This window comes from Lutjanus erythropterus, chromosome 10, assembly GCF_056507025.1.
Source record: "Lutjanus erythropterus isolate fLutEry1 chromosome 10, fLutEry1.hap2, whole genome shotgun sequence".
Classification (NCBI taxonomy): Eukaryota; Metazoa; Chordata; class Actinopteri; order Lutjaniformes; family Lutjanidae; genus Lutjanus; species Lutjanus erythropterus.
Genome location: NC_139326.1, coordinates 7,543,336 through 7,568,054, shown reverse-complemented (window position 1 = coordinate 7,568,054; position 24,719 = coordinate 7,543,336). Strand labels below are relative to the sequence as shown.

General features: G+C 41.3%; 1 protein-coding gene across 1 annotated transcript in view; it reads left to right on the top strand.

The window, feature by feature from the left end:
• Window positions 1–24,719, top strand: part of LOC146319965 (rabphilin-3A-like) — a 29,700-nt gene extending 4,981 nt beyond the window's left edge. The window contains exons 2-17 of the mRNA XM_084728085.1: window positions 10,851–10,948; window positions 11,813–11,938; window positions 12,089–12,218; window positions 12,365–12,448; window positions 12,541–12,745; window positions 14,511–14,696; window positions 15,505–15,681; window positions 17,967–18,046; window positions 18,193–18,267; window positions 19,463–19,572; window positions 19,688–19,814; window positions 19,900–19,956; window positions 20,070–20,224; window positions 20,318–20,399; window positions 21,445–21,541; window positions 21,638–24,719. Of these exons, the coding sequence (XP_084584211.1) occupies window positions 10,875–10,948; window positions 11,813–11,938; window positions 12,089–12,218; window positions 12,365–12,448; window positions 12,541–12,745; window positions 14,511–14,696; window positions 15,505–15,681; window positions 17,967–18,046; window positions 18,193–18,267; window positions 19,463–19,572; window positions 19,688–19,814; window positions 19,900–19,956; window positions 20,070–20,224; window positions 20,318–20,399; window positions 21,445–21,541; window positions 21,638–21,768 (1,896 nt within the window). The 5' untranslated portion in view covers window positions 10,851–10,874 and the 3' untranslated portion in view covers window positions 21,769–24,719. The remainder of the gene's footprint in view (window positions 1–10,850; window positions 10,949–11,812; window positions 11,939–12,088; window positions 12,219–12,364; window positions 12,449–12,540; window positions 12,746–14,510; window positions 14,697–15,504; window positions 15,682–17,966; window positions 18,047–18,192; window positions 18,268–19,462; window positions 19,573–19,687; window positions 19,815–19,899; window positions 19,957–20,069; window positions 20,225–20,317; window positions 20,400–21,444; window positions 21,542–21,637) is intronic.

Below are 24,719 nucleotides of genomic sequence, written 5' to 3'. Positions count from 1 at the left end.
AGAAAGTCGATCATGACTCTTAACCCTTTAAATTTTATTACTGCAATCATCACAGTATACTGCTTGTGTTTATGGTCCAATCACCAAGCTGGTACCAGTTATAAGACTGGACATTTTGTTGTTTATGAAAACTGTTTGTTATTAAAAACAGTTTTGTTATTAGAGGCACCAACCCACACGTGTCACCACAGAATGTGAAGAAGCAGCTGGCTGTACTTTTATTATCTCCACCAGACGCAAGTCTTGGGGAGATCATGTGATGGGTCGTGCTACCAACAAGGCTGGAGCTGATGTCCGTTCTGGCTACAGCTAGTCTCACATATTGCTGGATCCAGCAGATGAAAATTTCTTTTGCACATTTATGGCAGTATGCTCAAGGACCCCTCATGGTTTCTGTGATTCACAATTTCTGAAAAAACCTTGAAAAACCTTTTTTTTTATTGACTGCTCTGTTTTGCAACGACAGCTAGACCATACTATTCAAAAAGACTCAATTATAAACTTTTCATATGTCTAGATATGAAAACTTACACCATACTATACAACGCAAAAAACATTAAAATGAAAAACAAAATCAAAACTTTGCATATCATCACTGGTTTCATCTGGCGGTTGTGGCGGCATTGCAGTAGGAGGTTCAACATCTGTTGTGCACTCTTCTAGTTGATGTAACCCACGTGTGAGTCAAAGTACTGTCAACCAGCTCATGTTTTTCTAGAACATTTTAGTGAATGTCTGTGAATGACTCATAACTGAAACTCTAAATTGGTTAATATGACTTCTGATTGGCTTTCAAATAAGTCTGTATTTTTAGATGTGAATGAGAGAGAGATTTTGAAAGAAAAAAAAATCTGTTCTCCCTGTCAGGCACGATATTCCAGATCACCACAGGACTTGAGTTGAAACTGTAGACCAGCCAAGACTCTCCTGTCTGAGGATCTCAGGCTGTGTTCTGTTTCATAATACATAAAACAATCTGAGTAACCGCCAGGCCAGATGGCAGAGGGAGAAAAATGAGTATAAATAAAATGGTGTTTCTCCTTCTCCTCTTTAACCCGGCTATTTAGATTTCTTTTGCAGTTTTAATATTGAACCTGAAAATTTATGTACTGCATTTCAGAGTTTTCCTCAATTTTGGTACAAAGGGAGCTTTCTTTGTAAAATATGTATCATACACAGAGGTTTATTCAGTGTGCTTTACAGAGAAAATAAAACCAACACAACTGAAAAAAACAAGCTAAAAGTGAAAATGTATAGAGAAATAAATTAAAAGCAAAAGGATAAGTAAAATAATTAAATGAAGAGTGCTCGAGAAGAATTAGGTTTTCAGTCAGGATTTAAAGACAACACTCTCAGATATAAAGGGTTCCAAACAGGTTCTTACTGCACTGAGGTTCTACCCGTACCATTTGCTTTTGAATAACCTTTTTGTGAATTCTTTTGTATTCTTTGGTCTGTCAAATAAGAACCCTTTTCATCCAGAGAACCCTTTTCAGAAGAATTTTGCTTGTGGTCTGTTTTTGCCTCGTCTGTAAAATACAATATGGTTCTGTTTAGAACCCTTGGGAGACAAGAGGGTTATAGGTGAAACCCTTAGAAAAAGAATATTTTTAGATCCCCCTTGGTGGGTTTTAGTGAAACCTTTCGAATGTAAAAGGGTTCTCGGTAGATCCCCCTGTGTGGGTTACAGCTGAAACCCTTGGAATATAAAATGGTTCTCAGTAGAACTCCAACTTCTAGATGAAACCCTTAAACTATTTAAGACCTCTTGTTAGATCACCTATAGTGGGTTGTCTACGAAACCTTTGGAATGTAAAAGGACTGTTAGTAGGACCCCCTGGGTGGGTTCTTGCTAGCACCCTTAAGTTCTGAATAGAACCCCCAGAAATGGTCCTGAGTGGAACCATTACATTGTAGAAGGTTTCACGGATGGTTGTTGATATAACCTTTAATGTTGGGATCTACATAAAATCTTCTCGGGCTCCAGTTGGACCCTATAAAATGGATTCTACAAGGAACCAAAAAGGGTTTTCTTCTGGGGACAAGCCGAAGAACACTGTACAGTTCTAGTTAGAACCTTTATCTCTAAGAGTGTACAGTGGTTGAGGCATTCCTCAGACCATCAAGCAGTTGGTTCCAGCACTATGCTGCATAATGACTAAAAGCCACTTCTCTTTGTTTAGGTTTTGCCCCGGGCAGGACTCGCAATGTCACATTTTTCATTGCTGACAGTATGCTAAAGAAGAAGAAGAAGACACTGTGTCACATTAATTTTATGCCAAACATCCATGGATCCTTTTAACAAACAAATCACTTCAAATATAGATCGTATATTAAGTAGGATTTCAACCTTTTTAATATAACGTCTGTGGCTCCAACTGTGCTGAACTGCTGTACTCATTTTTTCATGCAAAATTATTACATATCACCCCGTTAAGAAAATAAAGTCACACAAGGCCTTGAATCGTGTAAGCCTGGTAATGGCTAGATTTAAAAAACGTCATGGCTGAGCCAGTTCATTGCAGCCTTGTGAAAAATTGTGTATGGGTTGCAAAGGTTATTGGGTCTTTAATAGAAAATGCACAGTGAACTATAGCCGATGAAACGTTAATGGTCACAGCAGCATGAAAAAAAGTGTGTACGGTTTCACCAGGATTATTAAATCACTGGTAGGCTGGATGTGCTGCGCTAATGTGAATATCACCTCTGGCATCTACCCAGCATCAGCACCTTGGTAAATGTTTTGGAGAAAAAGTGCTGATCTGAGTCCACAGGGACTCTACATTGGCCAATGGTAAGCCTTGTTGGTGACTGGGCTGTGGTTACGGTAGAGCATTAAGGCGACCTCCATTATACACAAGTAAGTTGTACCTCGAGGCATTAAAATACGAATGGAGGCCTGATTGAAGATAAATTAAAGTGAAGCCAGTTGTGGGACTTTGCATTGATCTCCGATTCTCATTAACCCATTTTTAGAAATGTCCTTCTTGGAGGATGGCGAGGGAATTGTTGCCCTGGAATTTAAGAGTAGTGCTATGTAGTGTTTCAATGTCATTATATTCAATACATTTACAAATAGGGCAAAATGGAGGATAGTGAACGTAACTTGATTAATATAGTGTATCATGGATATGTAATAGATTACAAAACTCCAGAAATGATTCTGTTATCTGCGTCAAAAACAGAAATGTTAGAGGGAATCAGTACTTAAGATATTTGAGGATGACTGAAAATTCAAGATAAGAAACTACCAACAAATGCAAAATTCGAAAAAAAATCTTCGAATTAGAAAAAACATAACATGACAAAAGAGAGAAAATCAAGTGGGCTGCTGGACAAGAATGTGAATTTTAAAAAACTCAATAGTGTGCAGGCAACCCAAAAAGAATAACTGGATGTAACCCCTTTGAAATCACTGATGTTTTGATTAGTAACTCTAATTTACAGAAGTACTTTTTTCTCAGTAACTGTAATGAATTACGATTACATTTATTTTGTAATTTAATTATGTGTGACTGGTTACATGTAAGCAGTTACTTTCCCGCACTGCTTTTTGCCACTTTCGTCATAAGTAGCTGATGAATACTTGAGTTATGGCCAAAAATGTGTTTTGTGTGGCCACAGTGATCTTGACCTTTGACATGTATGGACAAGTGGACAATTTGATCAAGTCTCAAGAAATTCCATCAAGGCGTAAATGCCTTTTAATTACAAAAATGTAATGCCTGTAGCCGTGGTTGTCGGAAGCATACAGGCAGTAAAAATATTTTTCAAGATTTTTAAAAAAATTTTGAATGACAGAGGCACAAAGAAAATTGACTGATCGGTCCGGTAGTATGCAAGATTAGCTACAGACAAGATGCAGGCTCACACACACACACACACACACACACACACACAGAAGCGATTACATGATCCCCTCCAGGCCGAGATATTAATAATGGTCTTAATCTAACCATTGGCAGAACCACTGCCTCCACGACCTATTAGATGGTGCTCTAAGGTCCACCACTGGGCCCTGGTTGAACATGGATTAGACTAATCCATTCATTTTGGCTAGAGATTGCATTTTAAAAGGCAGTTTCACAGCATTAATCGTGTTAAAAACAGCTGTCTAACCACGTCAGGTACAGCAGCTAAAGGGTAACTCCTGCTCAGCATCAGATTCTGAGAGGTTGTGACAATTTGTTGGTATGTGACAAGCTGGGATGAGAACGCGTTGGTCACTCAGTCCAACTGAGGGGGGTGTGTCCTTGTGGGAAAGTAACATAAGTGCGTACGCTATTCATCGAGAAGTTTTCCTGCCATGCAGCAGTGCTTGCATGTCCCAGGATGCATTGCGGGTGAATTTGTGACACCCACGGCCATCATGCCATGTTATCACCAATCGAATCTATAGCTATTACTTTTGTTGGCCAAAACATAGCGGAGCCTAGAAATCCAAGCTGAAATATTTTGCAGAGGAAGAACCCAATTTTCTCGGTCAATAAAGCATGCGCTGAGTACTTTATTACCTTAAAGACTGCAGTCTGAACAATATATAAAATAATTAACACTCTATGCCATAGAGTATTCCTGGTTTAAAGATGGTTGATTTGTAAATCATTATTAATAATTAATGATTGTGAGGAATAATTAACAGTAATCCAGTCTCCTTTTATGCAGCATTTTAAATGCACAATATTCATTATTTAAAGGGAAACCATGCAGATTTATTCAGCAAGTAATATGGAAAGGTTCTCCTGCACAATGGGATTTCGAAAACACCACTAAAAAGAAAGTCCCAAAAACACAATAGGACAAATAGCAAGATTTAAAAAAAAACAAAACCTTGCTTTGACACATCGTTTTTTTGCTGATCTTAGTAAAAAGGAGACGACTCTCTTCCCTCTGTTCCCAACCCCCCTTCTGCTCTCAGTGCTGTATCCATAATGACCCATGTTGGATCAATCCACCAATTCCCTGCTGCCTTGTTGTCACTCTTCCTGCTTTCTTCAGTTCTTGTTTCCGCGAGCGAGTCCGGCTGTCGGCCATAACGAGGGGCTCTCATTCCTTCTCCAGTCGTACGTTCTGCAGTAATGACTCATACACCTGCTATTGAAAGTCACATAACAACATTAATCTATGCAAGTGCCTGATAATAAGACATAAAGTAAGTTACTCATGCCGAGCGTTCACCTCGAGCATCCAAGGAGAATGCATGGCTGTTTTTCTAAAAATGGATAGAAAAGATGTGTAGGGTGTGCTCTGGGAGTTGTGTATGCATTGCATGCATCCCTGAAGATGTACAGATGCAGATTTGTATTGACTATCCCCTCAGGCCCTGAGGAGGAGACACAGGTTTCTAAATTGGTCCTCTCCACCCCCATATGAAATCCTATACAGGAGAGATCCTGCTGGGCGGATGACTTATGATGATCAGGCAGATGACTAGCTTGAGTCAATGCTCTCCCTCTGGTCTTTCCTGTTGTCATCTCACACACGATCTGCTACTATTCATGCCTGGTGAATTCTGTTGTTGTGGTCGCTTGCCCAGTCCTGGGCTCCACATTGCATATCACCATGCCACTGACAGCTTCGTCACCGAGGCTCCATGACATTTTGGAAAGGAAAACACAGGAAAATATCTGCTGCTCCCCAGAGAAGGATCCACCACCTGACTGAGTCATCTTACATGGGAGGAAAACACGTACAAGATGCACCAAATCAGAGGCACAGATGACGCAGATTAGTTGAATTTATAACCTCAACAGCGCAGAGGATGACAGTCTGGGGGTCACAGTGACGTCATAGCTGCAGAATAACAAGGCTCAATATGACATTTTGGTCAAGACAGTCCATTATAATTGGCCTCGGATACATTTTTGAATATGTGCATGAGACGCAAACCCTCTCTGACTGCACAGTAGATGAAACCGAGCTGTACTTTCCTGTGTCTGAAGCAGCAAAGCCTCTACTGACAGCTCTTTATGAGAAAAGTGTGCACTCTTAGAAATAATGGTTTTTCATGAAGGGCTGAGGTTTTACCCAGAACCATTTGCTTCTGAATAACCCTTTTTTTAAAAGAAAGGTTTCTTCTATAAAAAAGCTATTTTTAAATCTCCCTGGGTGGGTTCTAGATAACACCATTGGAATATGAAAGGGTCTTCCGTAGATTCTGTCATGTTCTTTAGGTTGTTTTGCAACACCCTCTGTTGATGATATCCTTGATTACAATGGTTAGACTCAAAACTGGTGGAAAGGCAGGCTGGTTTGCTCGCAATGTTCCAAGAACTGGTTCAAGAACCAGAGCTAATTTTTGAACCCTGACAGCATCCCATCAGTGTATATGTAGTGGAACCTTTGGGATACAAAGGGGTTCTTGGTAGAACCCCCTGGGTAGGCTCTTGTTAGCACCCACAGAAAGTAAAAATGTTCTTGATAGAACCACCAGAGGGCCCTTTTCCACCAAATAAACTCTGGTTCTTTAACTGATTCCGGTCAAAATCTCTGGAACCTTGGTTCTATCTAGCAAACCAACAAGTATTTCCAGGAATTTTGAGTTCTATGTGGGAACCAACTTTTCACGTTCCAAACCATTAGGTGCTTGAATTGGGACAGGGCCGATTCCATGTTGGTCGAAAAGGCCCTAGAGAGTGTTCTGGGTGGAACCATTACACCATAGAAGGGTTCTCAGTTGAACCTCACATGGGGGGTTCTGGGTGGAACCTTTAATAGACGATTCTAGGTATAAGCCTTTATGTTGAGTTTTAGGTAGAACCGCCTGAAAGGCCTCAAACCCTTTATAAAAAGGAACAGGAAAAGGTTTCTCCTATGGGGACAAGCAAATAAACCATATAAGGTTCTAGTTAGAATCTTATTTCTACGAGTGTGTATGTGATCTGTTAGACTATCTCCTGAATGCTAATTGGATTGTCACCTCAGCAAAGAGTCCACTCCTGTGATGCGGTAACATCTCTCCTCGGCTCCAGAGAGCTACGACTTGTCTGAGTCAGTGATTACCCATCCCGAGTCTGCCTGCCTGCCTGCCCCCTCCCATCTGTTTCCCTCCATCCACCTCTCCAGGACAATCATGTTAGACAAAAGTGGGATTATTCATTCTGGCAAGTGAAGGATGGCCACGCTTGAGAGCCTCTGTGTATACAATATCTGTATTGTACAGTCAGAGTGATGTCTGAGACGTCAGCCTGCTGCTGAAAAAGTGGAAAAAGACAAATGCTCCCGGAGGACTGTGTGTTGCCACTGTTGGCTGGATGCAGCAGTGGCGGCGGCGGCGGCAGCGGCATCAGAGGGAGAAGCCCACACCCAGAGTGTCTATTGATAGCACAGCGAATTTGTTGTTATTCTGTGAACCCCGCAGGCAGTGCAGCAACAGATTAGAGCTCAAAAGGTATGTAGCCTGGCGTTACGCAGCATAATACGAGCAGCTGAATGAGGGAGACAGCGGCGCACCCCTCCCTTTCTCTCCCTCTTTCACTTTCTCCAAGGTTCTATAGTGCCAGATTTTCCTGCTGTGAATAGCTGAGGAGAAGTGAAACTTATTGATTTTCCTTTTAGCCTTCATCATTATGCTTCCTTATTGTATCTCAGTACCTGCACTCTCCTCTTCCTCTGATCCTGCACCATCACATCTTGACATTACAGGCTCCAGAGAGGCTTTTACCTCCTCTTGTTGGTCCCTCTCAGAGCCCGCTGGTCCTCTACTTCCCCTCAGGACATACGCTGCCGTGTCCTCCGGCCTGTGGCTGCTGCAGCATCACTTCACGTATTGTCTGGCAGACACTTGAAGTCAATTGCACAGGAGCACGCACACACACACACACACACACACACACACACACACACACGCACACACACACACACACACACACACACACACACACACACACACACACACACACACACACACGCACACACAGAGCAGATCTGCCCATGGGCGCTCGCCTATGTGATTCCTCTTGACTTCTTTTGTATCATCGTAACTGTGTCACTCTGAGATTAAATTACACTGCAGGTGTATCATACATGGATACAGTGACAACTCGCTGCATGCTTAGAAATAAAGGTGCTAACTAGAACCACATAGGGTTCTTTGGCTTGGTTCCCCATAGGAGAACCCTTTCTGGTTCCTGGTAGCACCGTTTATGAAGGTTCCACCAGGCGGGTTTTACACATAGCCCAAAAGAATGGGTTATACCTACAAGGTTCCACCCACAACCCCCTAGGTTCCTCTATGGTTTAATGTTTCCAACCCTTTCTCTGGGGTTCTAACAAGAAGTCACCCAGGAGATCCTACCGAGAACCCTTTTAGATTTTATTATTTTAAGGGTGAAACCCTTAAAATATAAAACCCATTTATAGTTGAAGGGTTTCATCTAGGGCCCATCAAGGACGTTTTACTGAGAACCCTTTTGTATTCCAACGGTTTCATCTAGGACACATCCAGGGGGTTCTACTGAGAACCATTTTTTTATTTCAAGGGTTTTATCTAGAACCCACCAAGAGGGATTTACCAAAAACCCTTGCATAGCTTAAGGCTTTCATCTGGAACCCAGCAAAGACGTTTTACCAAGAACCTTTTTACATTCCAAGGGTTTTCATCTAGAGCACATCCAGGGGGTTGTGCCAAGAACCCTTTTTTATTTCAAAGCTTTTAATTTAGAACCTATGAAGGGGGATCTATCAAGAACCCTTTAATAATTGGAGAGTTTCATCTAGCATCCATCAAGGAGGATCTACTGAGAACCCTTGTATATTCCAAGGGTTTCATCTAGAACCAATCAAGGGGGAATCTACCAAGAACCCTTATATATTTGAAGGGTTTCATCTACCCAGATATATCGACATTTAAAAATACCATTTAAAACACTTTGGTTTGTGATAATCGGTGAAGAACTCTTTCTTCTAAAAGGGTTCTTTAGATGAAAAGGGTTCTTAATGGAACCCTTGACAAACCCCTTCTTCAAAAAAGTTCTTTTTTCAGAAGCAAGTGCTTCTGGGTAGAACCTCAGCCTTTCAGGAAGAACCCTTTTGGAACCTTTATTTCTGAGACTGTCATCGTTAGTGCTGGGCTCGGCTCTCAGCCTGTTTTTGTACACGAGTGACTGCAAAAGCTTATCTCCTGTCATCGTGTACTTAAAATACTCTGATGACACAGCCTCCTCGGCAACAGTCTCTTCTGGACTACAAACAATCCAGTCCCGATCTAACCGCGCAGGGCGACAATAACTTATAAGCTGTTTCCTGTAACACCTGACAACACACCCAGTCCCACCAGTATTACTCAAAGTGGTTAAAACTGTAAATACAGACATCACTTTGGGTAAAAGCCTTGAACACACCATGAACGATCAGGAACGCTGGAGACAAAGACTCTTAGTCATCCCTGCCTGTCAGTACACACTCACCTCCTCCTCCTCCTCCTCCTCCTCCTCCTCCTCCTCCTCCTCCTGCTGTATCGTAGGATAATTGAGCCACTCCTGTTGTATGGAACCATCTGTTTCTTTGATAATGTGTCGAGTCACAAACTGGAAGACGTTCCTTACCGTTTCACTTAAAGCTGCTATAAATAATTGGTCTTGCCACCCCCAGTTTGGAAAGCAAATACAAATTTACAATAGCCAGACCACCACCCTCCTCGGCATCATTTCACTCTGTCACTAATGTGCAGGAGGGCTTGCTTTGTCATACGCTTTGTTTCGTTTCCAGCACTCACGCTGAGCGACGCTGCCCCTGTTAGAACCACTGCACGTCTGCACAGTTTACACTTGTATTTTACAGATCCATTGTGTTTGTGTTATGTCTTTGCAATGTTTTCCTGTGTCCGTTTATCGCTTGAATATGTCTGTGAAAAGAATTTGATAACAGGCTTGGCAGGAGGAGATGGGACCGACTAGGCTGTAAATCTGGCACCAGGAAATGTGCTTTCATTGCCATTGGTGGCTGATATTTTGTTGATATTTCAGACTTATTATGTAAATTTATAGGAAGTGAGTAGATGAAGGGAAAAACGTGATTATTACTTTTCTGAAAACTGTAATTGATTTTGATCTATTCTAGTGTTTGTGTGACTTATAGTGGTTACTATTGTGAAATCGTCATGACCATCGTGGCTGCAGCTAATCTCATATGCCGCTGGACCCATCAGCCTAACATTTTTTAATCCCTGCCATCTTGACTGTACCTCATTGACCACTGCTGTCTGTTGCTAATATGCTTTTGTGTGGTTGCCGTGTTGGAGCTTTCAAGTGCTGCTAGTAAGCAAATGAGAGATGATGACTTCATTACAAAGTAGCTAACTTAATTATAATTTGTTGTAAACCTGAAAATTTGGACATGATATCAGTTACTTGCTGAAATTAAATTCAGTTACTGGGGATCTAATCAGCTCTATGCCAAAACATCATGCTCCAAAAAAAATAAACTGATGAACAGTCTACAACAAGTGTAAATTATAAATTATAAAGTATATCAGCTTTTGTGAGTCTCTCCAGAAAACACTTTAGCGCTATATAAGGAAACTTGCACTATACTGTTGTATTATAAACTTTATATAATACTTTGCAAATCTCTGCTGGTTGCGTCTTGCAGTTGTGCTGACATTGCAGTAGGTGCTTCACCATCTGTTGCCTGGTGGAGATCTGCACGCTACTGAGTTCTACTCTACTGACTCTTCTAATTTAGGCCTGCATCACTGTGTGGCAATGGGTGTATCTGGTGAATTGCCAAATTTAAGGTCAGCAATGTTCTCCCAAAGCTCGCCCAAATTAAAAGCTTTTTTCAGGGCATCAGTTTAAGAACGTTTGACTATTTAATGCTGAATTAGACTCAGTGTTTCTTTCTGTCCGCAGACCTGCAGACTGTGATAGTGCGGCATGACAGACACAGTGATGAGCAGCAGCTCAGATCGCTGGATGTCCAACGACAGGCAGAGGAACATGCATTCTAGGTAAGCAAGATTGTCAGAACATTTTCATATTGTTAAAGGAGAAATCTGTAATATATTTACTGCAATAAATTATAAAATGACCATGATATGTTATCAGAGATGAAGTTGAAATATTTGCTTCTCTGACAACAACCCTTTGAAATTTCTGTGTTTGTTTGTCTGTTTCACATGAATTAGAGTTCAAATTAATGCCAAATGTTCTCTGAATGAGTTAGTGTCTGTTTATGAGTTGTAACAAATCATTGATTATCTTGTAGAAGGCGTAGATTTTAAAACAGTTTAACTGAGCAATATGTTAATGGAGTCTGACAGGCAGTGACACAGGTAGTCACTTAAAGCCCAGAGTGTGTTTTTTCAGAGCAGTGGGCTTTTGTTTTCAGAATTACAGGCTTAACTTTACATTGACAGACAATTGACTTCAACCCTATATCATATGTTGATTAGGATTTCAACCTATTTAATACACATTCTATGGCTCCAACTTGCTATTCTCATTTTTGCCTGCACAAATGCTACATATTGCTCCTTTAACCTTCTCTCTAAGTCCACTAACCCTACACTGTGCTCTCTTTGTTTCACCTGCATCCCTCTGTTGTGTGATCTGTGACACAGTGATAAAGAGCAGTAAGTAGACAAGCTCCTATTCCACCTCTCTTATCTGCATCACATATATCTGCTCTGTAACTGGTCAGAAAGCAGTGTAATGCGTTGATGGCGTAAATGCACATTCATCCATTCATTGTGTATGCTCCGTTTGTCCAGACACTGAACATGAAGCGTGCATGCAAATGCGTTGATTAGATATGATTTAGTAAAATCCTAGAAGCAGTGTAACCTCAGCTGGAGAATATGTTTGGCTGACAGGGGCAACTGGACCATGCAGCCAGGCCCTGGTCCTGGTCCAGACCTGACAGATGAAGAAAAAGAGATTATAAACAGTGTGATCGCCCGTGCTGAGAAAATGGAGGCCATGGAGCAGGAGAGAATTGGGTGAGAGATTGTAAAACATGCTGTGGTTTCTCCAAAATGTGCGCATATAAACACGAAATCACCCGCTGAGACTGATTGCATGCATATATTTTGGACCTGAGATAATGAACGGTGACATTTTAAGTAAGATCTCACCCTGTGCTGCTGCAGGCGCTTGATAAACCGCCTGGATGACATGAAGAAGACTGTGTGCGGCGATGGAATGTCCCGCTGTTTGCTGTGTGGGGAGCAGCTGGGCTCACCTGGGGTCAGCTCAGTGGTGTGTGAGGACTGCAAAAAGGTAGGCAATGAGTCAGACACTCTCCTCTGCTGCAATTCACACAAAAGTTGACAAAACATAATAGGTCATGGTCTATGGGCTGTACGCTTGTAATAGCATCGTAAATGTCGAGCAGCTGGAAATCTCTATTTTCTCCTGTCGTGTAGAACATGTGTACCAAGTGTGGTACACAGTGTAGCAGTCGGCCACGCGCTGTGTGGCTATGCAAGATCTGCAGAGAACAAAGAGAGGTTAGTGCTGTTCACGTCTTTGTGACCAAATAAAAGAACTAGATTGTGTGTTGGAAACCCTGTGACACATACATTTTCCTCTGTTTTCTCAGGTGTGGAAGAGGTCTGGTGCCTGGTTCTTTAAAGGTTTTCCTAAGCATTTCCTGCCATCACCCATGCCCTTATCTAAACCAAAAGAGACAGCAAGTTCCCAGGGCGCAGCAGAGCCCCAGGGGCCGCCAGCCTCTGAAACCAGGGAGGCGCCACCAGCCTCTGAGCCCAGGGAGGCAGTAACCCAACCACAAGCACCACCACCAGGTAGACACAGCCAAGTGTCACCCCTTCAGCTTTATTCTGCAGTCATTCAGCCATTAAGAATTTTTATCTGAAGTGACTTGCAGATCCTTTGCACCACTTTAAAAAAAACTGCTAGATTGTGTTCACAAACAAATGGTTTACATTATCTCTCTCTAAGGTCTGAGACTCCAGCTGCCTCTGAGCAGCAGGTTTCAGGCAACCTTCCAATATGTAAAAGTCTTTAAAACGTCATCTGCCAACCTCCCAGAGCTGCTTCTGAGGTTTCATTTTTCTCATCTGTGTTACCTGTTGTTTGAACTAACATTTGAATTCTCCTTACTTTTTGTGTGAGGAAGTAAGCTAAATAATAATAAAGCTATTTTTCTAATTATTTCTCAAAATTGCATTTCATCAATTTGCACCTGCAAGTGTAATTTTTCAACATTTTTGAAGACTCAGCATGCTGTAAAATTTGTATTTCTCATGCAAAGTTAGCATGGAAGGTGAGTGCTAGACAGCTAGACTAGGTATTTTCTAACCAATGCATACCTCCTTGTGGAGATAGCAAATGTACTTGCACCCATGGGCCCATGGGTGTGTTGGTCTTACAATGAGTTGTGGCTAGGTGCATTGCTGGTGCATTGCTATCTTGAGGCACCAGAAAGCGACTGTGCCATTGACCAACAAACACCTGCTATTTAAAAGATGTATCATTCAGACAGTAAGATGAGACTGCGTGCAGGCGCACCTGGCTCTCTTTAAGGGAATTGGAGGTTATGCTTTCATTGAATTCATTCATTTTAAGCCCAAAATACACCTATGACTTAATACAACCACTTTGTGCCTTACTTTGTGCCAAGATTGTGTGCTGTTTAAACAGCAAAGTGGAGTTGGACACGTCTTAAATGCCCATGCACCATGCACCATGCACCGGCGCTATAGATTGTCTAAATACTCCTCAGTGTTGATAGCCCATGACACCTCGAATTATGACACAGACACAGAGTATAGTTGAAGGAGTCATGAAGGTAGTGCAAATCACAGATGGTACGCTGCTCCTCCAGCTGGTTAACTATTTTAGGTCCCCACCCACCTAGATATCAAATTAGCAATACCAACATTGTCATTGCTACCAATATTTCACACCCCCTTGAGAACACCAGTATAGGCGGTGTTATCCCCATTTATTTTTTTGTAATTGGTAATTACAGTTTTGACCAGATAAGTAGACAAGTCAAAACAAACACCATCTTCAGTCTCATTAGTTCAGCATCTGCACACAGGTCCTCTTGCAACCCCGCCTCTCATTGCTCTTTTCCAAACCATCAGGCCTTTTATCCGCTTCCCAAATTTGGCAGCACCGCCCACTGTTGCAGAAGAGGGGGATGAAGAGCTCAATTAAGCTGTCGGAAGGTGCACGCTGTGACACGGGATGAGCCTCCAGGTGGTGCTGGCATGATGGGCCGCATTGTATCATTTCACACTTTCAGCGTGATTACCTGAGCAATGTGATTTCACTATAAAAGAGAAAGGGTAGCTTGTGCAGACAGGCAGTCCATATAGCTGCCGCATGTACAGTAGTGGGCTGCCACAGCTTGTTGTAGTGTATGTAGGTCAATGCCTTTGCAACGAAAAAGCTGCAACATCAAAAGTATCCAGAGAGACTAGGGAGTATTACAGATTCCACTGCAGTAGGAGCCTGAAGTGGTGTGATTATGCATGTCTCCCTTATGTATACTGTGTGTCTGTGTGTTTACTGTAAAATGCTGTCCACGCTTATTTTTAGGACCGGAACCACAAGGCCGTGCTGGTTACCCACCTGTGGCCCCTAAACCGTCAGTTGTGCGCATGGCCACGGGCGGAGCGGGCCCCGAGGAGGCAGGACAGGGCAGCCCGGTGGTGATGAAGAAGATGGTGCCCGTCCAGAGCTCCAGACCACAGCCTGCTGCATCGGCCATATTGGCCCAGCAGGGTGAGAGACAGCTGTGGCACAGTGTTCTTATGAAGAGTACGAAACGTGGGAGAGTTTGGATTATTTGAAGTGGGGCTGCATTGGGTACTTATTGATAGTCTGTGTATTACTATCAGTGGATGTCAGTCAGCAGTATGGACGCTAAGCAAAAGGTATTTTAAAAGATTTAAAAGATCCACCTTAAAAAAACATTAAAACCAGTTTAAGTTTGTGCTATATTTAGAATATTTTCTCTATTTTACTTTGCAGTCAGGTAGCCTTTTCTGATGGGAAACCTCTGTTATTCAAGCCAAATATTGCTACCTCCAAACCAGCCAAACTTCATATGCAAAATCTGTAATTTTCCCTCACATGACGCAGCTACCGCTGCCTCGATCTGCCAGATTGTTTGTGTTATTGTCCAACTTCTGTGAACACAGACTTTCCTTTTAAAACACTGAAGCCACACAACAGTACAAACAAACTAACCAATCAAGACAGCAGTAGACCAGCAACTCCCGTGTTCTGTAAGTTAAAATTACTCGTTTTGTCTTTGGAGTTTGGTTGGTTTGGAGATAGCAATATTTGGCTTATATAAGTATGTATATTGCACACACACAGTTCATTGCATAGCTTCCGTACTGGTGCCAGTCTCTGCTTCTCCAAACTGGAAGCCTGCCAACTGCCATCTTCTGGACACAATGCACTGGCTATGGATAAATACCTCATCCAACCCTGCGTCAAATAATCAAAACTATCCCTTCCATCACATATTGCATCCCCAGTGGTGTTATTGTGTGCAGCCTCAGATGATTGAATGTGGTTGCAGGTTCAGTGGCAGGAGATGGAGGGGCCTACTCCTCTGGTGCAGCTCCTCCAGAGCAGAGAGCGCCTCCCGCAGTCGACAGGAGGCAGCCCACTGCCTACAGCGCTCCCCCCGCCCGACAGCAGCCTCCCCCAGCTGAGGAGGAGGAGGAAGCCAACGACTATGACTCCGATGAAGCCAGTGAGTACACCATCTGCTGTCTCCTCTTGGAGTAAGGTGGCTGATGTGTCGCGTGTTTTTCCCCCCACGTACAGTTTGGCATTTCATTTCAGGTAAATGGCACCAGATGGGTTTTTTTCTTAATAAAGCAGAGCATATTGTCTGTCACGCAGCATACAGTATTGGCCATAGATTACCTTCATTTGGCAGCATCTCTATTCCCCTTAGGGATTCTGAGTCATACCATGTTGATTCTTGATTCCTGCCTTTTAGTCTGCTGGTAATAATTCATATCTATAAATTGCCCAATAGTCCTAGCAAAGTATCATTCTGTCTGCGTCTATCGAGCTGGGTGGAAAATGACAAATGATAACCACCATTTGTCATTGAAGCAAGATAATCAATATCCAAGGAACTAAAGCAGAGGAAGAATCAGGACGTGAATCTCTGAATCAATACTGATACATAAGCTGTGTGAGCTGGGTTTTTTCCCCCATGTATCCCATATCCCATTTTCATGATGAGAATGGTGCCATGTCATTCATGTTCTGCGCCTGAAGCGCCAGGCGGCCTTTATTCTCTCTCTGGGGGATTGGGTGTTAATTTATTTTATTGAGGTCCGGGAATACGGAGCTGTGCAAATAATTTCAGATACAACGGGGCTAACAGGATATAGATTCCCCTTGTGTTTGACCCAATCCCCCGTGTTGGGAGTGGAAATGGCAGAAATAGCAATGGTTTCATGTGCTGGTTCACTATGGAAATGTGGTGGTGAGACTTCAGTAGTTATAACTTCATCATGATTCTTGGTTGTTTCAATTTAATAAAAGTGATATAATGTAAAAGTAATATAGAATTTGATTGGGCATGTTTGTTTTTTGTTTGTTCAATAAAAGAAATAAAAATACAGACAAACAAATAAACTACAATGAACCCTCACCACCAGCCCCTGACAGTAACCTAATCACCTTGCAGTTGGCTTTAGAAGATCAAAATAAAAGGATAACATAAAGAAATCATTAGGGAGAAAAGAAAAAAAAAAAGAAAAAAATATAAATGATTACATGACAAGTTGACATGCAAAGATAGCTGCATGGTATTATTTGCATAACAATAATGACATAGGTTCTATGATCCAGTGTATGAACAGAAGATCTTTCACTTTGTCATTGAAGGAAGCCCAGACACTGATGGTTGGTTGTTTAGCATTATGCATACTTGCTACTGTCAACTCCAAATATACTTTGTCCAATAAAGACTGTAACTAAAGATCACAGAGAGTGAATGAGGAGGCTGCCAGTTCACAGCGTGAAGGAGCGTTGAGCATGCAGGGCATCTGACACGGTGCACTGGGATTTTACAACTAAACTATAGTGGGACACACTTTTACTTCCTCTGACTGTGTGAAAATCAGATGTTTTCACATTACAGGGGCTGATTTTAGTATCTAACGACTTGGATGACAGTGATGCACCCCTAAATTTACATGCGACAGTAAAAGTGTTTGAAATTGCGTTTGGTGTAAGGCCAGAAAGATGGTCTATTAAAGGCAAAACCTTCACCGATTCAGGACCATGGACAGGGCTGGCAATTACTGAACTAACTGTGTTTTTTCGGCGAGACGGGCCTTTAGAGCAGTGGGCTTTCATATTTAGGATAACAGGCTCTCAGAAAAATGGCGTCTTGAATAGGTGCAACACTGGGCGATCAGCATGTTAGCATCATTGTGAGCATGTTAGCAAACTGACTTAGCTCAAAGTACTGCTGTGCCAGTGTACTGTATAGCCTTGCAGAGTTGCTGGCATGGCTGCAGACTCTTAGCGTCTTTGGAGCAGCGAGTCGGTGGTGAATCTCAGCCCAGAGAAGTTAACAGTTATAAAAGCGAAATTGAGAAATGACATTTGATAATTTTCTCCCCCCAACTAGCCATGAAACTCCTCCAAAGAAAATGTGTGTGGGCAGCATTTCACTCTTTCACTCACTCTTTTTTTCCTTACCCAGAACCTTATTTTCTGAATGTCTTCCTTTGAGATTTGAGTGTTTATTTGATTCTTTCATATTATATGCTCCTGCTTTGTAATGAGATTTTTCTGTTGTTTACTTAAGGTAAAAAGAAGGCTTATTTGTAGATTTTTTTTCCCATCCTTTCTGTCCTATCTGGGCTGATACTTCCTCTCACTTCTGTTCACAAGTCTTGTTGTTTAATTACAAGAGTATTTTCCCTGTATTTGCACTGTTAATTATTCAAAAGCAGACTTGCTGTTTCTCCATAGTCTAATGTAATGACTGATCTGGGTGTCTTTCAGCCACTCTGGGCTCTCTAGAGTTCAGTCTGCTCTATGAACAGGAAAGCAACAGCCTCATCTGTAGCATCCTCAAAGCAAAGGTACCGCTATTCTCCTCATTCTCTCGCACAAAGGGACAATTACAATCAAGTGGTTTATGTTAAAATGCTCCTGAATGGCACTTTGGGTTAATTGCTCTCGGCTGTGCATGATGATGTGATGGACATGGCGCTCCATCTCTCCTCAGGGACTGAAGCCCATGGACTCAAACGGACTGGCAGATCCTTATGTCAAGCTTCATCTGCTCCCCGGGGCTAGCAAGGTAAGAGACACACCTTTCCTACATTAAGCTTTTACTTCTTTTAAAAGATTTATTACCTTAATACCCTGCTAAGCAGAGAAGGAAGGGAGGTGACTTTAGATCCCCTTGTTTGATGAGAGGCCTTTCTGCTAGCTCAAGCCTGACACCTTGTGGTTTGAATTGACAAAACCCTAGAGGTGGAATGGGGATGATATCTTTAAAATGATATTGATAGATTATGAATAAAATAAAAGTTGTAGTGAATGTACATTTCTAGTGTAGTGTAATTATATTATTACTACTCTGATTCTAAAAAAGCTTGGATGTTGTGTAAAATATAAATAAGGAAAGAATACAAGGATTTGCAAATCCTTTTCAACTGAATACAGCACAAAGACAGGTGAAATGGTAACAGGTAACAGTATCATGACTGAAAGGCTCAGTCATTCACAAGCATGGATGGGGTGACATTCACTTCAAAACTGTGACGACAGATGACATCTTTTTCCTGCTTATTCCGGCAAGACAATGCCAAGACACAGTCTGCACGAGTTGCAACAATGTGGTTTTGTGCCGAAAGAGTTCAGGAGCCAGACTGACCTGCCTGCAGTCCAGACCTGTCTTCCTTTGAAAATGTGTGGGGCATTATGAAGTGTAAAATATAATGGAGACTCTGGCCTATACTGAACTGAAGTTTCATATCAAGCAAGAATGGGAAAGAATCTCACTTTCAAAACTTCAACAAATAGTGTCCTCAGTTCCCAAACACTGACTGAGTGTGATATAACACAGTGGTAAACACGCCCCTGTCCAAACATTTTGAGACATGTTGCAAGCATCAAATTCAGATTGAGTCTATATTCACAAAAAAAACCAATGAAGTTTATCAGTTTGAACATTAAATATCTTGTCTTGGTATTGTATTCAGCTGAATATAGGTCTAAAGGTTTTTTGCAAATCATTGCATTTAATTTACCTTTTGCACAACATCCCAACTTTTTGGACTTGCTCCACGCTCCTTCACACTGTGGGTTGTCTGTCATAGTGGAAAATGGGGCAGGTCTCAGCTGCAACAGCATGTTTTGATGAGGAACGGCATCATGTAGATGCCTGCAATAAAACAGCACAAACCACGGATGTCTGAGATCTTATGTAGTGGTAACTTGCCTCGAGATATTTCTATTTCCTTGCCCTGATCTATCCCCACATCTATCAGTCTAACAAGCTGCGCACAAAGACCCTGAGAAACACCCGCAACCCTGCGTGGAATGAGACTCTCACCTACCACGGTCTGACAGATGAGGACATGCAGCGTAAGACCCTCAGGTGAGCTTAAATCACTTATCTATATCAGCCCTGTATTCATGTTCCAAACTTACTCTGCCTTTAGCTGAAGGTTGAACAGATCTGTATGATTATGATCCTCTTTTGATTTGCATAGGGTGTCTGTCTGTGATGAAGACAAGTTCGGGCATAATGAGTTTATTGGGGAAACCCGAGTGGCACTGAAGAAACTGAAGATGAACCAGAAGAAAAACTTCAATGTGTGCCTCGAGAGAGTCGTCCCGGTGAGTGGAGAACTCAGTGACATTCAAACGATGTTTTGTTCTCCTTGTCTGAATCTGTTATTGACCTGCTGTAATCTCCTCACAGACGAAGAGAACCGCAACAGCTGGGGGTGCCAGGGGCATCGCTCTCTACGAAGATGAGGCAATGCTTTTATTTCCAAGCATGTCTAAACAGGACAGATTCCTCCAGAAGTTCACACAAATCTCACCGTGAGTCCCGCTGAACTATATTTTCCTGCCTCTGCTCTATTTTAGCCACCGAAAGATGGTGCAGAAGTGGAGGAGCGCGGCCGGATCCTGATGTCCCTCATGTACAGCTCCCAGACGAACCGTCTCATTGTGGGTGTCGTGCGCTGCGTTCACCTGGCTGCCATGGATGCCAATGGCTACTCTGACCCCTATGTCAAAATGTAGGTAGAGCAGAATGAGACGATTGTGAAGGCATGACTCTTGAAATCACTAGAAAACATGTAAATGAACTTTTATACGTGTACAATTCACAGATGTCTGAAACCTGACATGGGGAAGAAGGGCAAGTGCAAAACACAAATCAAGAAGAGGACCTTAAACCCAGAGTTTAATGAGGTTTGTTAGTAGAACTGCAATTATTAATCGGTTATAAACTGATGATTTAACTAATCACCAACTATTTGGATCATCGATCAATCAGTTTGAGTAACTTTATAAGAAAAAAGGGTAAAAATTCTCAGATTCCAGCTTCTTAGATGTAAACATTTTCTGGTTTCTTTACTCCTCTATGACAGTAAACTGAATATATTTGGGTTGTGGGAAAAACAAGACACATAAAGACATCTCCTTGGGCTTTGGGAAAAACTGATGGACTATGCAGGGCATTCATAGTGAATTATAATGCATTATTAATGCTTTATAAGTAGAGCCCTGTAATTCACCTGATATGAGTCTATCACAGATATATTCATATTTACGATATGCACAGATATGAAAACGTTTTTAACAGAACATATGCAGGGAACGATGCTTGTGGTGATTTTAGATTAGCACAGAACATTTATGATGACAAGAGGAGCTCGCTGGCAGGTGTAAATACTGAGCAGCTATACTTCTTGTTCAGCCACTAACTGACTGACAATATCAAAATATTCAGCAATTCACTGATACTGAACAGTGTTTATGCTTGTTTAGATATTTATTTTACTTTTATTTATTCTTTATTTTCATGGTGTTCACTTTTCTTTGAGTTGGCACCGAGCAAAATAATGGACGCAACACTAGGAGAGCAGTTTACTGCATTAAAGTTTATTGAAATAAATGGATGAGAACTGAACAGAGCACCTTTGTGCTGCTGCTGCAGCTGGATGGGGAGATAGTGAGCTGAACAAAAGGGCCGGCCTACGTAGACTCAGCCCACCAATCAGCTCAGGTGTGTGACAATCAGGTGATCGACTGAGAGGGATCAGCAACAGGATCAACAGGAAGTCATCACCTATTATTAATGCATTAAAATACACAATGAATGCTCCCATAATGCAACCCATAATCTTAAAATTATTATTGAGTAAGTCTGATTATGTACTTTGCATTATCTGTGTGAAAAAAAAACAGTTGGGAAATAGTCTTAATAATTATTCATGTCCTGATGAAATTTCAGGAATTCAGCTACGACATCAAACACAGTGAACTGGCCAAGAAGACTTTAGATATCTCTGTGTGGGATTATGATATCGGGAAGTCCAACGACTACATCGGTAAATGTTTGACAAGTGTTGTTGCCTTAATTAAACAAAGCTGAAGTTCTCACCTGCTCACCACCTGCCTTTCACACCTCATTTCCTCCCCGACAGGTGGGTGTCAGCTGGGTATCACTGCCAAGGGAGAGCGGCTGAAGCACTGGTATGAGTGTCTGAAGAACAAGGACAAGAAGATTGAGCGTTGGCACACCTTGTACAATGAGAATCACACTGCGAGTGATTAACCCCGTACAGCATGATCTAAAACCTCTCTTTCCTTCAAACTTGGTTTGCATTCATCTCCTAATGCACTTTTTAACATTTTTGGGTGTTTCTGCAACGACAGGCATTTTTGACTCTGCAAAATTGGTAAAAAAAAAAAAAAAAAATCAACCTGTATAGCTTTTAATTTTAAACATTTGTCTGTACCACAACATAATGTCAGGACAAACATTTATATTTTTCCCCTTTTTTTATTTTCTATATAATTTTAAGACATTTAAATGCATCATTGTAAATGCTGAAATAAAAAAAAAAAAGGGGATTTCATGATTTTCTCAAATTTAGACAGTAACTTTAGGTATAAATTAGGTATTATTTACAAATTAATAATTAAAATGAAGCAGTAATGGCATATTGTTTTTGGTAAGGACACAATGATAATAATGTCATCTTTAACAGTAAGCTATAGTTTACATTAGCTGAAGCACATTGAGGTCTCGCACAATACTGGACCAGTTTCCAAATTACTGTCCCCATTGCTCACTTAGACACAAAAATATTGGAAATTAGGCTCCAGGTTGAAGAATACTACATTTACCATTTGTAAAACTGTCTAACGCAGCACAAGGCCACAACACCTAAAACTGCTGCGATAAAGACGTGTTGCGGATATTACGTTTTTGCTAATTTTGCAGATAAATGGCAACTAGCAAGGTCTCATATGTTAGCTTTGAATCCGAGGATCTAATATACATCAGTTCAACAGTAATATAAATGTCATTGTATATATATATATTTTTTTTTCAAAAATTTGCAATTTTTTTCTGGTTCTGCAATTTCGCACATGGCCATATTTTGATTTAAATAATACTGCGATTAAATGCGCAGCCCAACATTTTACATATCTGAACACTGAACACCACAGTTGTGAGATGATTATTGTTTTTATGTCAAGATGTGTATTAACCCTGTGTATATATTTATCAAGAATCATATGACAAATGTTTAACTGTTGGGACTTAAAAATACCTGTAGTTGTAGAAACACCCTTTTATTGTTTAATCGATTCTTTCACTACCTGACCATCACACAGGCTTATTCACATCCTCTCCCCTGATGTATATCTCTTCTTTCCTCTTATTCCTCTTATTAACAATTTCTCTGCCTGTGCTGATACTTAATCTGCCTCTGGGACAAATCGTGGCATAAATGAATTAGAGATTTTACCAATGTAATCAAGACGTCCGTCAGCTGCACAAGGACCATCATGCCTGTCAGTGATGTTATGTAGTGTGCTGAACTTGACGCATTCTTTGCTAAAAGAAAATGAAGTTTGAATTGCACTGGCACAGGACAAGAAAAAGCAATATGTTATGGCATCGTTCAAAAAGTCATGAAACCCTCAATTGAGCTCATGCCTGAAGTCCATTAGACCATAAGGGTGTTCTTTTTGTTTTAAATCTCTTGTGTGATTTCATAATGCTGTAGTGTAACACTTGAACTGTATAAGCATGCCAAGCCACAGACATAAGAAAACACGCAGCAGCTGCACCTTCAGATATTTCAACTGTGCCCACTGTCCTGAACATATTGTATATTTCCATGAAGAAATGTTTACATACTGATACATTGCTCAGGTTAGGATAGGCATCTGACATACAGATGATTCATAAAATCAGTGGACCATGAGCTAGATGAATCTTTCATCAGTTGCTGTTAATTTGTGATTTAAAGTTAGAGCACACCTCGTTAAACATTAGGAGTTTTTATGTACGGTTAGTCAAGCTGTGAATCCTGATTTGTTGGTCTTAACTGTGATTAGAGGAACTGAAAAGTAAACATTCTTTTCTTTCTTAGTTAGAATTGGCAGGAAAAAAAAAAGATTTTCCTCCTGCTACCTCTGCTCGTCTGAAGCTTGCGGTTCACTCTGACACCTCAGAGGTTTTCTACTGTAGTGTTTACACTGAATGCACACGGCCAGGTCTCTCTGCAGGGTTTCCTTAACAAAATGTGGCTGCTCCACTCGACAAAGAGCGAGAGAGAGAAGTTGGAACGGCTTGTGTCATAAGTATGTGCAGCTTTACCTGCATGCACTGTGCTCGTGACTCTGGTGTGCCTGGGGCAGTCGTGGCCCGCTTTTACCCCAACGCACCCTTTGCACAAAGCAGGGCTCTTTCCCCCTCCTGCCACGCCCCAATCATTCAAGGCTTTAGTGTGTGTTTGTTCACTAATCACAGCAAACCAAGGAAAGCACACCTCACAAAGTGGAATGACCTCAATTTATACCGCTGTTTGCAAGTTATTCCAATGTCAAAACAGACAAAAACAAAAAATCCTATGCATGAAATGTCTTGTGGTTCAAGATATATATACTTTGTAAGAAATTAATGCTATTGTAATTCCATTAATGTTTACACTTTTTCCCCATAACATTCCTGTTAATACTTTATATACAAGAGGCCATATTCTGCATGACTATGGTGACTATGTTGTAATCTGATCTGATAGCATCCACAGGATAGACTGATAATCAACTGAGCACATGAAAACAATTCTATCGGTAGCAGACGTTGAGGTGAATCTCACTCTTTGAATGAGACTTTCTGTACATACACATTTAAATCTCTCCAGTGTCTTGTTTTCTCTGCACAACCCTGTGGCAGCGATTCAAACACCCACCGGTAGCATCACACACTGTCCTACGTTGTGCTACTTCAGCTACAGCGATCGTCAGACGATGATCAACATAAATTATAATCAATAGTTTTATTTTTAAACAGGCTTCTCTCTGAGCTAAACCTATAGCTGTCTTCTACTTGATTCTGCCAGTCCAGTGGAATGTTTCTTGGTTTATCTCTGTATTTGTACATAGATAGTGCATGCACTGGAAATATGTATGTTTGCAAATAACTTTGCATGTAAAGATTTTGCAGAGAGTTTACACAGATCAATAAAATCTAATGAAAACTGACAA